A 14,736-nucleotide genomic window follows, 5' to 3' on the forward strand; every position below is an offset into this window, starting at 1 on the left:
TTTCAAACTGTTCCTAAAAACATCCACAGAACTACTTCACTAAACTCAGAAAATGTTCCTAGGCAATAATCATCTGAACAAAACACATAATATCTTCTTTAATTTATGAAATATGTATTAAGACAGTATTTTATTAATATATGAATTAATCACAAGTGAACAATTTTTATTAAATAAATCGCTTGTTCCAATTTTTTGGTGGCTTTTTTGGGTCTTTTCGCTGTTACGAGCCTGAGCTCTGGGTGGTATCCTTTTGAAGTCTTTTTTATAATACAATTCTAAATACTTCTCCATGGCAATTGCAATATAAAATTGTCCTACAACTTACAGTTTTAAATGCGACACAGAATTATAAAAGTTGATGAATTTTATTGTACTCAAAGTAAGTACACTAAATATAGGATTCAATCATGATTTTATAGTTATTATTAAGGATATTAAATCGTATAAAAATATTTACACTTTTTATTCGTTTTCAACAAGAGTCATATTAGTAAAAATCCATTGTTTACTGGTTCTTAAACATGGATTAACGAGTAAATAAATGAATACATAAATATTATATTTATATAAAAAATATAATTTTATGCGTATATAAAATGTACAATGTATTTATGGTTACATAATGTTAGCATAGGATAAAAAAGAAATCATGAATATCTTATGTATAAAATAAGGAAGTAATCCTTATTGTTTTTCTCACCTACTTATGTTATAAAAAAATATAGAACATTTAACAAAATTAGATGATGGAGAAACCACATTAGATGATAGAGTGTAGCTTAGTTGTACTTCATTCTTTGTTTACTATTTCTATAATATGTATTAAATATTTTAATTTCTTGTATCTATAATCATATTGCTTCAAAATATCATGCAATATTAACTGAATTTTAATCATTTATGCGCGCTTATAATTTTATATATGTATCACAGTTTTCATAAATTTAGTAGCTGTAATAGCCACTCCAATTATGGCATGATTTATATCATTTTTATCAGCTATAACTGGTTTTAACTTACTTTTGTAATTCACTTTGCCTGCTTTCAATCTTTCCAAGATTAAAATTAATTAAATTTTCTGCCATTATACCTATTTTATGCGATCATATTTATGAGAATATTATATCTAATTGAATAGATTGCAATAATTTAAGTCATTGTCATTACACATGTAGTACTATAACAAATATAACAAAAATTATAATTTTGTTCCTGTATCTAAATTAAGCAGTTGCTTCATAATTTCATATGTAGTAAAACTGACTGCCACCATAGGTATACCACGAATATAATTTATACTCATTCCACGGTATAGCCCTTTCATAATACCATTTTCATTATATGTTAGTTTCATAGTTGATAACATGCTAGAGCTGTAGAAACAAAACATTAACATATGAAATTTTTTATATTCACATATAATTATTTATATTAATCATCAGAAAAGTACTAAATGCAATAACATACAATAATAAATTTCCCTTATTCTATATATTAATATAAAAATGTTTACCTATATTTGTGTGTAGCTGGATTCATCATAGCTAACTGCATGCGTCTTCTTGTCACATCTAAAGGATAAGAAAAACTCTGTGCTACTGCTCCTGCCAACCCTCCGCAAATAACTTTTGCAGGTAGTGTTAAAACAAGACCACCTAAATGCAATAAAAACATATCAATGACAGTGAATGCTATTAATGTTAATACTGAAGTAAAAATAAATATTTTAAGGTAGATTGTTTACATACCAGTGTTTCTATCGCATTTAGAACAAAAGTAATTTGGTGCATACTTCATACATAAATATTTTAACTTCTCAAATGAATAAAATGAAAAACCTGCATATGGTATCATTCCAACTATAGTCGGTAAAAACCCTCTATATAGCGCCCTAAAACCACCTTCCTAAAATGCAATAAATTAATCAAATATAAAATAATGCTTAATTTTAAAACAAAAATGTATGTTTATATATGATATGTAATACATACATCCTTAAAAATTGAAGCAGCTGTATGAATAATACCAGTATAAAGATGTTCTCCAGTAACTTGGAAAGCAAGGCGTGCCCTAATTGTATCAAGTGGATATGTTAATGTTGCTGCTGTCACTCCAGCTGCAGATCCAGCAAAAAATTTCTCAATATGTCTACGCTTTTCAAACAAGGATTTTAAGTACTAAAAGAAATAATGAAACAAATATAAGTTTTATATTTCTCCTCTTATATGTAAAAAGGACAAATTAATTAAATGTAATCACCTTGGAATAAAATTCAAATGCAGTAAACTGAATTGCTGCATATGGAAAAATTCTTATCATTTGAGCCCAGTTACCTTTATACAAAGCAAAAATTGTTTCCCGTTTAATAATTTCTTTTAATCCAGAGAAGACACCTATAATAAAATATAATATTAAATTTTTTATAACTTGCAAATAACATAGTTAGTGACTAAAATATAATATTTTTACCCAAATGTTTATAGTGATTATTGTGTGCTTGCAATAATATTTTGATTCTATCTAATGGAGCAACTGTTGTTTTCGAACAAATACCAGCTACACCTATGTAGAAATAAATTTTCCATTATATATCATAAAATATATATATATATATTATAAAATAAAAATCAAATAATTCATTCATTATCATGTTAATATGGTCAATATTATGTTTTAAAAAATTACGCTACATAAAATGCTACTAGGACAAAGTACGCTCGGAAAAAATTTTACTAATGTTTTTATAAAAAATTTTAATTAATTTAATATCTTACCGCCGGCCAATAGACTTTTAATAAAAAATTCGAAATCTTTTTTCTTTTCAATGTGAAATTCCATTTTTATTATATATTAGTATTAATGAATGAAGTTGAGAGAAAAAATTGATCACTTTCAACCGAGCTAATATCGTGTATTTTTCGTTATGCTGTAGCGTCGTTATGGCACATGCTCTGCCGCACTACTATATACTCTTTATACTAATTTCCATTCCTAATAACTACGAATGGACTATAATTTAAAATTTTAATTTTGTTTTTTTAAAAAATGTAACAACGTAACGGTATTGAATAATTGATTACTTGTGATTGGTATTTCTTCCTTTAAATGAATTTTCCTTTGATTTAAATGTAATAATCAGTGATTTTATCATAATAATTTAATTGAAAAATTCTAGGAAGAAAAAATTTCGTTTATCACTTGTAAAGTGTACAATACACGGAGCTATATAGATCTGTATATATTGGTTCGTTCATTATTATAATCATAGAATTTTAAAACGTAGATATGATATTGTAATTCTAACAAAGTTTAATAACGGAAACTCGAAAATATTTCTTTCGTAGTTAATTATAGTCTATACTAGTGCAATTTAAATAATTTAAAAGTTTTACATAACCTTTTAGATAAAAATTTTAGATAAAAAAGTTATGCCATTTTAAATAAAGTTTTTATAACAAAACCGATAAACATCGTAGTACATAACTTCAAGTAGTTAATTTATATATTTTTTTATTTATTTATTTATGTAATATATTTTACAATTATAAATAGAATTGTATTTTATCGTAATTTAAAATAATCAAATCCATAATATACTATCCTCCGATTCGAGTAATCCTATTATTTAATTTATCTTTTACCATTTATAAATATTTTAGATAGATAATGTAAAGTTAATTTTAAATCTATGATATTCGCTTTCAGAAATGGACCAGGCAGCTCACATGAATAGCATAAGCAAAACATGTAATGAATTTAAGAAGCAATACGATTCCTGCTTTCATGTGTGGTTTTCTGAGAAATTCCTGGAAGGTGACAAAAATGACTCTACGTGTGATCAATTACTGGAAATCTATCAGCAATGTCTTAAGGTAATTTCAATAAAACTTATTTTACCTTAGGTTTTCTACAACTTGGTGATCTGTAGAATTTATCATGGAGATGTGCAGTGAGCTAAAGAAAAATTATGATGCCTGTTTCAATAAATGGTTCGCTGAAAAGTTTTTAAAAGGAGATACAAATGATTCAATGTGTGCTCCTTTTCTCAAAATATATAAAGCTTGTGTTATGGTAAGTTATTGATTGATGGTTCATTAAGAAAAGATACAACTATTATAACAGAAATGTTATAAATGATCATGGACCATAACAATAATAAGATCTTTACTTTTTCTATATATTCTTTAATATACTTCGTAGTATATAATGTATATGTAAATAAATGCATGAAATGTATATAAATTTCAACAATTCAATGATGTTATATATATCAATGTTTAGTTACTCTAACACAACAAATTTTTTTTTTGTTTTAGGAAGCTATGAAGGAACAAAACATTGAATTGAAAGAAATTGAAGAAAATCATTTAGGAACTGAAAAAGAAAAAAAGCAGCCAAGTTGACAATAGGACAATAGTAAATCTATATATTAATTTTCAAATAAATTAACTCATAAAACAATGAAATAATGATAGATAGACATATTCTATGAAACTGCATATAATTTATACTACTTATAATTACGCAAACTAGTATATTAAATCTTTCACAATTAAAACATTGCACATAGAAACATTCTATTAAGTATATACTAAATATTTTTATGTTTCCTATTTTTATTCTACAAAATGTAGAATAATATTAAATAAAATGTCATTACATAATAATTAATGTACTTATGTAAAATTGTAATTCTTACTTTAATAGATTATATATGCATTGGATTTACTTATGCATGCATTTTATAAAACATTTCTTTTAATTATAAAAATATATATGCATAGTTTAAATTATAAACTATAATTTATACGTTTTTATATCGATTTATCTATACATTTGAAATTTTATATATATATATATATATATATAAATTTTATATATATATATATATATAAATTCTTATGTTAAATAATTAAGTACTCTATGTAATATTTTTCATTTCTATAGTACATTTTATATCGCCTAAATTAAAATAATACAAATTAAAGAGACACAATTTAAATCTTAATTATTATATTTAATAATATAAAGACCGGTGATCATAAATGTGAAATACAAAATATTTAATAGTGTGACTGTAAGAAAACTATAATTACTACATGGAATGAGCAATATAATACATATGTGATATTGTTATATCTTTATGGTATCTTTGATAGATCAAGAATGATAGAGAATGAAAATAATGGAAGTGACTAAAATAGTGAAAATAAAAAATAAAATATTTAAAATGAATCTATAGATAAAGAATTACAACACTTATGATAAAAGAAGAACTTATATCTCAATGAATAGGAATGACCAATACAAGATTGTATTAAACATTCAAAAAATGTTTTCATGTTTATCTGTTCTTATTATTCTAAAATTCTTATCTTGATATATTCTCAACTTTCTTCTATTCTTTTTCACTGTCACTTTCATTATCCGAATGTTTCATCTTTTCAGATCTCTGGAATTAATAACATCGATTAATAATATATTAATTCTAGACTATACACATATATTACTTAACACATACCTTTTCTGTTGAACTTTCACCTTCACTACTGGATTCATCTTCACTGATATACTCCTTACTTTTGAAAGAAGATCCAGACATAAGTTTACTAGGTGACATATCTTTTTTAGATTCTTTTTTCTTTTTGTCTTTCTCTTTCTCTTTCTCTTTTTCTTTCTCTTTCTTTTCTTTACTTTTTCCACCACTTGCTTCATATTCTTTCATTGCTGCCGAATATTCTTTTTTGGCTTTTGTCGCTTTTTGTTCCCATTCCTTTATTCCAAATATTAACGTAAATTAATGCAATAATGTTAGAAAATTTTAGAATTTATTTTCGAGAATTTTTACTTACAGATTTATCTTTCAATTCTCTCCACATTTCACCACCTTTTTTGGCTATTTCTGTAACTGCAATACCTGGATTTTCTGCTTTAATTTGATCACGAGCGCTATTTAACCATAACATAAAAGCTGTTGCTGGCCGTTTTGGTTTGTTAGTGTCTTTTTCTTTCTTTGATTTACGTGGTTTCCTTGGCTTTTCAGACTGCATAAATAATGATTTTTTTTATATGTATATATAATACGTAGCGTTCCGCTTGTACTTTTAACAATTATAATTTCATACTTACTATTGTTTTAGCTGATTTAGATTTCTTTTCTTTTTTCTCTTTCTTTTGACTACTATTTGATCCATCAGAATCTTCCTCACTTTCAGAACTCTTAGGATCACTATCATACTCTTCGGCTACATCACTTTCATCCTGTATTTAGACACACAATGTTATAATTATCTTAGAAAAAGAAATATAAAATAATTGAATATAATATAATAATAAAATAATTGAAATATAACCTGATTAGGATTAAAATCTTCATCTGTAGATTCTTCTTCAGAATCCTGGTTTTCATCGCCATCTCTCTCTTGTGCTTCAGCTTTAACTCTAGCCAAGTATGCATCAGGTTCATCTTCTTGATCGCTATCTCCAAAATCGTTGTCATAATTCAATTTGTCCTATATTAGTAGAAATAGTAACATAAAATGCATAAATATAAATTCACATAGAATATTATATAAATATTTTCATGAAATAATTATTGGCAATGCTACATATTTTTTTACTTACACTCTTGCCTCTGTTCTTGACCCTCAATTTCTTTGAAGTGATAAAATCAAAAAGTTTACCATATTCTTCTTTTTCTATACTGCTGAATGTATGAACTACACCTGTATTTAATTCAATTTCAAAGTCAAAAGAACGTGTGGAACCACCACCACGTGCGAAATTGACTGATGTTATTTCTTCAAAGCGTATATGTATAGGTGGTTTATGAACATATATAAAGCCTCTCTCTAAAGGATATAAATATCCTGCAGCCGCTTTAAATGAACATCCTATTGCAGGAGTTCCAGAATGACTACAAATATAAAGCAATGTTTAAACATTACAATGTTAATTTTTGTAAAAAATTAAATAAAAATTTCCTTCTCTCATTAAATTTAGAATCTCATACCCAAGAAAATGACCAGGTCCAGTTAATTTTCTATTGATAATAACTTTCATTACTTTTCCAAGTACCTCATATGTGGGTCCAGATAATTCTTTTGTCAATTTTTCTTCATATTTTTCTTTCAGTTCCTTTCTAAAAATACAATAAATAATAAATAAACCATGCATTTTTGAAATATTTTAGTTGAGAAACATACTCAGAAAATGGTAATTCAATAGAAGTTTCTTCTTCTTGATTAAATAATAAGACCAGGTAATGATATCTAGTTTGACCTTGCTTAATAGGTGGATCTAAACTGACCTACAAGAATATATAATAAAAAAGGATAAAAAGAATAAAATAAAATAAATAATTTTTTTTTACAAAAGAATCTTGAGACAGAACTTACCACAAAATACATTTGTCTATTGTCCTTATGAGGTAGTAAGAATAGTCTAAGAACTGTAGACATAGGAATCTTATAATCAAACGTTTTACCATGAAGTTGAAAAAACGATTGAAATATTTTTATGTCATAACGACCACTGAAAAATAACATACAGAAAATAAATTAGAACTATCAAATATGATCGTAATATCAGTCCCATTATAACTATATAACTATATAGTTTTAATTTATAATTACAAAATTCTAACCGTGGTGTAAGACACTGGATTTCTCTAAAGATAGCAATGGCATCACCACTGACACTAATAACAGAGGCTTTTTCCATAACTTGTTGATGAAATGCTTCTACAGGATCTTGATCTGCACTATCGCTAATAGGAATATGAAATCTCATTTCCATCAAACTAACAGGAGCGTCATCGTTCTGTAAAAGGAATGTAAGTTAATTTAAAATTGTTTGATCTTTATATCTAATAAGATATAATAATATTGTTTATAATTATTTTAAAGCATACTTGATGAAACTCCAGTGTTACTTCATTTTTCCCTGTATTACACTGTGAAACATCATATAATGGAATTTCAAATGCTGTATGATTTCCAACATCAAAGCTTAAGACAGATCCATTGAATTTAGCTGTACCCCAATTCCAACCTTTCAAACTAAGTTCCTTTTCCAGCATATCTTTTTTATAATTTACTGAGAAAAATTTTGCTATTTTCTCTTGGTCCTATATAATATATTAACAAAGAAAAATATAATCACTCTAATTTGTATAAATATGACATCTTATTTAAAGGTCTTAAACATACCCCTTCTTTAAATCCTCTAAACCTATGCAGGGTTCCATTTTTCAAAAATATACGCAAACCCCAAGTTCCTATAAATTTTTGATAATTTACCATTTCCATATCACTAGCTGATATCTGTTCAACTTTTCCAGTTTTTTGATTTTTAAATATAATATGTTGATCAGTTAATTTTAATCTTCCAGGTGTCTACAAAATAAATACGATAAGTAATAAATAAATTATCATTATTCTAAGATATTGTACTCTATTTTGTATGTACACATAATATATTTTATTTTTAGGATATTATATAAACATAAAACAATACAAAGAATGAGATTATTTCATTAAAAATACTATAATATAAAGTATAATTATAATATTCTTAAGTAATATCGATATAAAGTAAAAGTGTTTTAAATAATAAATAATAGATTCACCATTGCACCCTTAACCTCTGCAATAACATCAGGATATTCTAAAAAGTCCATTTTTAGCTGAAGTCTTGAAGACTATATTTTCAATAATATTTTATATGTTATTTCGTCTAAAAAATTATATAACAAATTACAAATGTCATTTCCAATATTTCAATTATAAATGCTTCTTAACCTAATCTAACTATACCTTCAACAACACCTCTTCCTATTTCGGCGTTTGTAATTGTATAAATCGTTGGTCGTAATTGTATTCAGGTTGACCATAAAAATAATTAATAAATGTACCAAATGAACGCAGTATGTACAACATTATAAATTTAAATATAACGACATTTTACATTTGTTTTTCCTTTTTTGTTTTTTAATAAATAATAAACCGAACTATAAATTACTATATGGTATTTTGAAAAATTATAAAAAATAATAGTAAAAATAAATTAGCTTCTACAAGATATCGATATTTGAATGATTGATTCTTTGTGTAATTTTGATTCTCGCAATCTGATCATCGATTCGATTGTATATTCGAGATTATATACTCGATCGCATTCAACAAAGATGGTATTCCATCTACTTAACTCTTTGATTTATGTTTAGTTTGATAAAATTGACATGTGTCTGTCTATAGATATTGAACTTCATATTTTGTTAGTTATATAGGAGTATACCGGAAACGTTCATACGATAACGAAATCCGTATTATTCCTGTAATCCTTGAATAAAAAGTTTTCTTGTGTTAAAAAAAAAAAGATAGATAAACGACATCAATTAGAATACGATTTGAAAGATGTTGATAACTCAAGATCCACAATGGAACGGCGTCGCGGCATCGGAACTTCAGATGTTTCCAGAGCTTGATTTTTTGGGTACGTGTAATATGCATAACATGTATCATTTTGATAGATTTGTACATAAATAATCATTGTAAATGAAATTAATTCTAACGGATAAACGCAGAGGAAATCAATGTCAAATAATATTTTATATCCGTATATTATTCTTGCGATTCATTATTTTTTCGACGCTTGTGACGTGATTCTAAATATTCCAAAATTAAATTGAACATACATGTCTACGATAAAATTTGTGGGTGTTGGACGCGTGAACGTATACACAATCGTGCACACATTATTAGAATGAATGTTGTATTTTACTCTATGTCGAATAAGAATAATATTAATTTTTTAATCCTGATTCTGTGTCACACATAATATTATAGTTATTTTGTGATAATTTAAAATGTGCTACGATAATTAAAGAATATATAGGAAATTATGGATGACCCGTAATTATTAATAAGATAAATTTTTAATTCGTTCTTTTATTCATGGTTATATTCTCTTTTTTATTTGAACATGGTTTAGTGTCATGTCGGCAAAGATCGTTCGTCGAGGTTATTGACCTCTCTAAAAGCCAAAGATACAAGTTTCTTCAACTCGTACCTATTCATTTCCCTTATAAGAATGGTCATAGAAAAATTTCGAAAGATGTTCAAGAAATACAATTCTTTCTTTTTATTTATTAACCTTTTTTTTACAAACTTTAATTTCTCTGATTAATTTCTCTGCTTTTTATAAAAAATATCACTGGTTATTTCTATGAAAGACATGATAAATTTACTACAAGAAAAAAAATTCTAAACGCACTTGTGCCTAATTTTTGATGTTAGTGGAAAAATCATATAACGAAAAGAGAAATATGTTTAATCGCAAAAAGGAATAAATATAAAACGTCTTTTTCCTGCTTTTATTCTTATGTAATGGTTGCTCATTTACGTATTATATACAACTATCGAAATACTGTCTTTGTTATTGCGTTCACGTAATTGTTTTATGCTTCACGTATGTGTTTTATGCTTCTTCAAACATACCGATAAAAGTAACAACCTTAATGTCCTTGTGCATACTAATAATATATTTTAAACTATTACAAGCACGAAATTTATCAGTATAACACTATCAGTATAACACTATCGTTCAACGAATGTATTTATATTATAATCATCGATGAATGTTTAGGCTTAATGCATTCCAATTGTTTAAAATAAATAAATAAATAAATAAATAAATAAATAAATATATAAATAAATAAATAAATAAATAAATAAATAAATAAATATATAAATAAATAAATAAATAAATAAATACATATGAAGTAGCAATTGAAAATACCAATAGAAAAGTTATAAACGATTTATATGCCTATATTCACGCATGAAGGGAATAATAGAAAATAATGATTTTCTACTATTTTTATATTTAATTTGTATTATTCCAATATTGTATTAATGATTCTTCTTGATACATTAGTGTATGCGAAGTGTACTGTCACATTACGCCATATTATTTCCATAAATGATCTCTTATACTTTGTCCTTGAAAAATATGAATGTTTAATTCGATTCATTATTGTATATATATATTTATATGTATATTTATTAATTTTATGTGAAAATTCCATAATTAAAAGATTATTTTTTAAATAGTTTTACTTGATTAAAAGAAAGACAAAAGAATATTACGTCCTAACCATTTCTTTCGATAGTTACGAAAGCGCGCGTAAATTTAAATGTTCTATCGATTTTAAATTTTAATAAAAATGTAACCAAATTTTTGCAGATGACAATTCTCTTCTTCCTGATGATTTGTTTCAAAGTCTAAGTTCTGAATTAGGAATTCCTCTTTTACCTGATGAAGTATCTCAGGATTATTGTAAAAATTACGATGAAAATACAGAAGAAAATATAAAATCTTGTAATACTTTTGAGGATTTTGATTCGTGTTTTACTCAACAAGATAAAGGTATTTTCATTAAATAAATCCAATTTTAAATAAGACAAATATGATTTTTTTTTTCTTTTTTCTTTTTTTCTTTTTTAATGATTATATTATTAGATCCAGAAATTACCGAGGGAAATACTGAAATAAAATTAGAACCTGTAAGTCCTGGTACGCATTTACCTCTCTCTTCTAGTCCAAGTCATTCAGAATCTAGTGGATCTGAGTGGCAACAAGAAATAATATCTAATCTTTCATCAACAGATTTAAAGGTATTTAATAAATTTTATGTGCCCTATATTTTATTTTCTATATAAATATTTCTCTATATATTTTTTAGTTCACATTAGAAACACCACCAATTTCACCACCATATGTTTCTCCCCCAATATCACCATCAACTGTAACACCTACACCTTTCGTCCAACAAGTACAATTAATACCTATTAATACACAAGAAACAAAAAATACAAAGTATAAAATTGCCAATGAAAATCCTGCAAAACGTGTTTGTATTCAACCAAAGGGTAATACTCAAGTTACACAAGGTGATGGTAAGAATAAGAATAATTAAAGTTTATACTTAATCTAAGCTCAGAATAATTCGTTTACATATCTAACGTATGTGCATCATAATTTTTACAGAACAACTTCAAAAGACTATAATATTAAGTGCTCAGGATTTTGCTGTTTTAGCACAAAAGGCAAAACAAAATCAGACATATCCTTTGAAGCTACAATCATTATCATTACATAAACCAATTAAAATACGTGGCCCATTAAATTTTCAGTCTACATCATTAAATCATATAAAAACAGAAAATAATGGAGTTAAATTACAGCAGCAAAATAATGTAAAAATTATTAATGCATTACCTAATCTTCATGTATCGACTGGAGGAGAATCCATAGTTAATGTTCCCAATACTTCCGTAATTGTAAATAATGAAAATGCTAATCATACCTCTATTGTTGTAAAAAATGAACCAGTGGGATGTGATTCAATTGTTATAAAAAAAGGAACATCAAATTGTACTCCTATTGTTATAAAAAATGAAATTCCAGTTTTTAATAATCTCTCTGGTAAGCAAGAATGTGAAATGAAAGCTTTAAAGAGACAACAAAGAATGATAAAAAATCGAGAATCTGCTTGTCTTTCACGAAAGAAAAAAAAAGAATACGTTTGCTCTTTAGAAAAACAGATTTCTCAACTTCAAGAGGAAAATAACAAACTTAAATCTGTAAGAATTATTGATTGGTTGTCTATATTATATAATATTATTACATTTTATTTTGTAATTGTTATTATGATAATACATATATTATAAAAATTAATATATATACTTATATTAACTTTTCTTATTAGGATATTTCAAATAATATGAATATTTATGTTTGAATTTTAGTGTTAAGTAATTTAAATGTTAGTTTAATAATAATTCATTGTTTGTTTCTAATAGGAAAATATAGCTTTGAAACAAAGGCTATCAACATTAGAAGACACAATTATATCTAACAACAAACTTGGAAATGTTAATCTTAATGTGAACAAGAAAAATGCTGCTATCCTTTTAGGAATGATTTTAATGGTATCTCTTAATCTTAATGGTCTAGTGTAAGTATTTATATATAACATTTAAGCTTTTTAAGTTTAAATATTAAATCTTGAACATAATCTTGAAATATACATATAATATTGTATTATGCAATATTAAAACTGTATATCTGTCTGTAATCGTAGAGGCATATTTCCACATAGCAAAAGATTGGATAGTATGTCAACAGATATACCAGCAATTACACCAAATGTTAGACATGGTAGAAGTTTGCTATGGGCAAATCCTGATACACGTATTGAAGAAGAACTTGGAAATGATTTTAATAAAAATAAGTCAATGCATCATCCTATGTGTCCTATGTATATTAATCAGAGTGAATCAATACGTTTAGATTACGAGTTACGGCGGTGGATTGGTGGAGAGTCTGATCGTGATAATTGGACTACACCGACAAAGACTGAATTAAATAAAAAATTATTAGGAGAACTTCTTTTACCAAAATCATCTATAGAGAAAAAAACAGTATATAACAAGAATCGTTATTTACGAAAAATAAAATCAAAAGATATGCATAAGATGAACAATATTCATACATCAAATGTTAATGCAGTTGAAGTATTTTCTCCAATTCTCAGTGAACATGCTTCTTTATTTGAAGCTTTAGGAAGAAAAGATGATACTTTCTATGTAGTATGGTTCAGTGGTGAACACTTATTATTACCAGCTTCAAGAAAAAATAACACATCTAGACCAAAAATGGCATTGGTTCTTCCTGCTGTTCCTTTGAATGGTATATGTTCGTTCTTTCTATTATTTATTTTCTTTTATTTTGGTACATCCAAAAGATGAATGAAAGAAATGACTAACCAACAAAAATTATGTTTTTTAGAAAATTATTCAACTCCTGCAAATCACATTACAATGATGCAAATCGATTGTGAAGTAACAAATACTCAATTATTACATCTACAACAATCTGTCATACCTTTCCATTTACGTAAGAATAGTAAATCAGAAAATAGCAGTAGTCAGACTCAAACTGCTAATGGTGTGTCAGATGCCACAACAGTTAATGTAACCAGAACCCATAAACCATATTTTATAAAGGAAAATGATCCTTATGTACTTGATACAAAAAATTTGAGGGAAACTTATACTCAAAGATCTAAGGAAAATTATCACAACAAAGATATGACTTATCTTTTAAAAGAAAAATTTGTTACTGGATTTGGTTTGGAAAATATAAAAAGTGATAATTATGAAAGTATTAAAAATACAAATGAAAGAAAAACAGATATTTTCAAATTAAAAAATATTGGCCATCATTAATATTAATTTCTATATTAATGATTATCACATACTATATTATATTCACTTATACAACATACGTGATAACATATTTGCATGTGTTTTTATATATCACATGCTGAAAATTAGTGCAATTTTCTGCACAAATATAGATATTTAGCTATGTAAAATGTTTATATAAGAAAAATTCATAATATCCAATAGATGGACTATAATATAATAGAATAAATATAGAAGAAGACCTCTCGTCAAGAAAAACAAAATGAGAATAAAATATTTACTATATTTCTTGTTCTTCATATTTAATAAGTTTATTGTATTTAATAATAGACATATATATATATATATATATATATATATATATATATATATATATATATTTATATTTATATTTACATTTATATTTATACTTCATGATAATGACAATTTGTAAAATTAGTATGCATTATTACTATCCGAC

General features: G+C 25.7%; 4 protein-coding genes across 14 annotated transcripts; 2 read left to right on the forward strand and 2 right to left on the reverse strand.

Moving 5' to 3' along the window:
• The first annotated feature begins 285 nt into the window (after nt 1-285).
• Nucleotides 286-4,670, forward strand: LOC124429380 (TP53-regulated inhibitor of apoptosis 1-like). Of its 11 annotated transcripts, none has more exons than XM_046974579.1 (4): nt 2,963-3,092; nt 3,179-3,247; nt 3,906-4,074; nt 4,320-4,670. In XM_046974579.1, exons 3-4 carry the CDS (start codon nt 3,940-3,942, stop codon nt 4,404-4,406), a joined length of 222 nt encoding a protein of 73 aa, XP_046830535.1. In that variant the 5' UTR covers nt 2,963-3,092; nt 3,179-3,247; nt 3,906-3,939; the 3' UTR covers nt 4,407-4,670. The 11 variants fall into 11 exon arrangements, with proteins under 11 accessions (XP_046830526.1, XP_046830531.1, XP_046830535.1 ...); XM_046974577.1 differs by adding an exon at nt 3,709-3,816 and having other exon boundaries at nt 3,054-3,247; XM_046974570.1 differs by lacking the exons at nt 2,963-3,092; nt 3,179-3,247; nt 3,906-4,074 and adding exons at nt 286-382; nt 3,709-3,875.
• LOC124429379 (graves disease carrier protein-like) lies at nt 587-2,919 on the reverse strand. The gene is made up of 7 exons (XM_046974569.1): nt 2,778-2,919; nt 2,473-2,565; nt 2,263-2,396; nt 1,995-2,180; nt 1,752-1,908; nt 1,517-1,658; nt 587-1,376 (listed from the first exon to the last, which is right to left on the reverse strand). The coding sequence occupies exons 1-7, from the start codon at nt 2,839-2,841 to the stop codon at nt 1,202-1,204; spliced, it is 951 nt and encodes a 316-aa protein (XP_046830525.1). The 5' UTR covers nt 2,842-2,919; the 3' UTR covers nt 587-1,201.
• Nucleotides 4,671-4,999: 329 nt separating the features above from the next.
• On the reverse strand, nt 5,000-8,935 carry LOC124429288 (FACT complex subunit Ssrp1). The gene is made up of 14 exons (XM_046974353.1): nt 8,820-8,935; nt 8,633-8,739; nt 8,214-8,399; nt 7,916-8,131; nt 7,649-7,824; nt 7,401-7,536; nt 7,209-7,312; nt 7,016-7,144; nt 6,628-6,919; nt 6,357-6,515; nt 6,133-6,264; nt 5,856-6,047; nt 5,525-5,776; nt 5,000-5,455 (listed from the first exon to the last, which is right to left on the reverse strand). Exons 2-14 carry the CDS (start codon nt 8,681-8,683, stop codon nt 5,402-5,404), a joined length of 2,079 nt encoding a protein of 692 aa, XP_046830309.1. The 5' UTR covers nt 8,684-8,739; nt 8,820-8,935; the 3' UTR covers nt 5,000-5,401.
• A 282-nt stretch (nt 8,936-9,217) lies between these two features.
• Nucleotides 9,218-14,540, forward strand: LOC124429481 (cyclic AMP-dependent transcription factor ATF-6 alpha). The gene is made up of 8 exons (XM_046974814.1): nt 9,218-9,498; nt 11,251-11,433; nt 11,527-11,681; nt 11,750-11,963; nt 12,055-12,650; nt 12,870-13,024; nt 13,151-13,758; nt 13,858-14,540. Exons 1-8 carry the CDS (start codon nt 9,420-9,422, stop codon nt 14,295-14,297), a joined length of 2,430 nt encoding a protein of 809 aa, XP_046830770.1. The 5' UTR covers nt 9,218-9,419; the 3' UTR covers nt 14,298-14,540.
• The last annotated feature ends 196 nt before the right edge of the window (nt 14,541-14,736 follow it).

Source organism: Vespa crabro, chromosome 15 (assembly GCF_910589235.1).
Source record: "Vespa crabro chromosome 15, iyVesCrab1.2, whole genome shotgun sequence".
NCBI classification, from domain to species: domain Eukaryota; kingdom Metazoa; phylum Arthropoda; class Insecta; order Hymenoptera; family Vespidae; genus Vespa; species Vespa crabro.

Coding starts and splice junctions, on each gene's coding strand:
- LOC124429380 (XM_046974570.1), top strand. CDS start 337: ATGCGACACAGAATTATAAAAGTTGATGAATTTTATTGTACTCAAA. Junction 383..3,708: donor TGAATTTTATTGTACTCAAA/GTAAGTACACTA, acceptor ATTCGCTTTCAG/AAATGGACCAGGCAGCTCAC. Junction 3,876..4,319: donor TCTATCAGCAATGTCTTAAG/GTAATTTCAATA, acceptor TTTTTGTTTTAG/GAAGCTATGAAGGAACAAAA.
- LOC124429379 (XM_046974569.1), bottom strand. CDS start 2,841: ATGGAATTTCACATTGAAAAGAAAAAAGATTTCGAATTTTTTATTAAA. Junction 2,397..2,472: donor TAATCACTATAAACATTTGG/GTAAAAATATTA, acceptor ATTTTATTATAG/GTGTCTTCTCTGGATTAAAA. Junction 1,659..1,751: donor TAAATGCGATAGAAACACTG/GTATGTAAACAA, acceptor TATTGCATTTAG/GTGGTCTTGTTTTAACACTA.
- LOC124429288 (XM_046974353.1), bottom strand. CDS start 8,683: ATGGACTTTTTAGAATATCCTGATGTTATTGCAGAGGTTAAGGGTGCA. Junction 8,400..8,632: donor CAGAGGTTAAGGGTGCAATG/GTGAATCTATTA, acceptor TTTATTTTGTAG/ACACCTGGAAGATTAAAATT. Junction 7,537..7,648: donor ATCCAGTGTCTTACACCACG/GTTAGAATTTTG, acceptor GTTATTTTTCAG/TGGTCGTTATGACATAAAAA.
- LOC124429481 (XM_046974814.1), top strand. CDS start 9,420: ATGTTGATAACTCAAGATCCACAATGGAACGGCGTCGCGGCATCGGAA. Junction 11,434..11,526: donor TTTTACTCAACAAGATAAAG/GTATTTTCATTA, acceptor TTATATTATTAG/ATCCAGAAATTACCGAGGGA. Junction 11,682..11,749: donor TTTCATCAACAGATTTAAAG/GTATTTAATAAA, acceptor TATATTTTTTAG/TTCACATTAGAAACACCACC.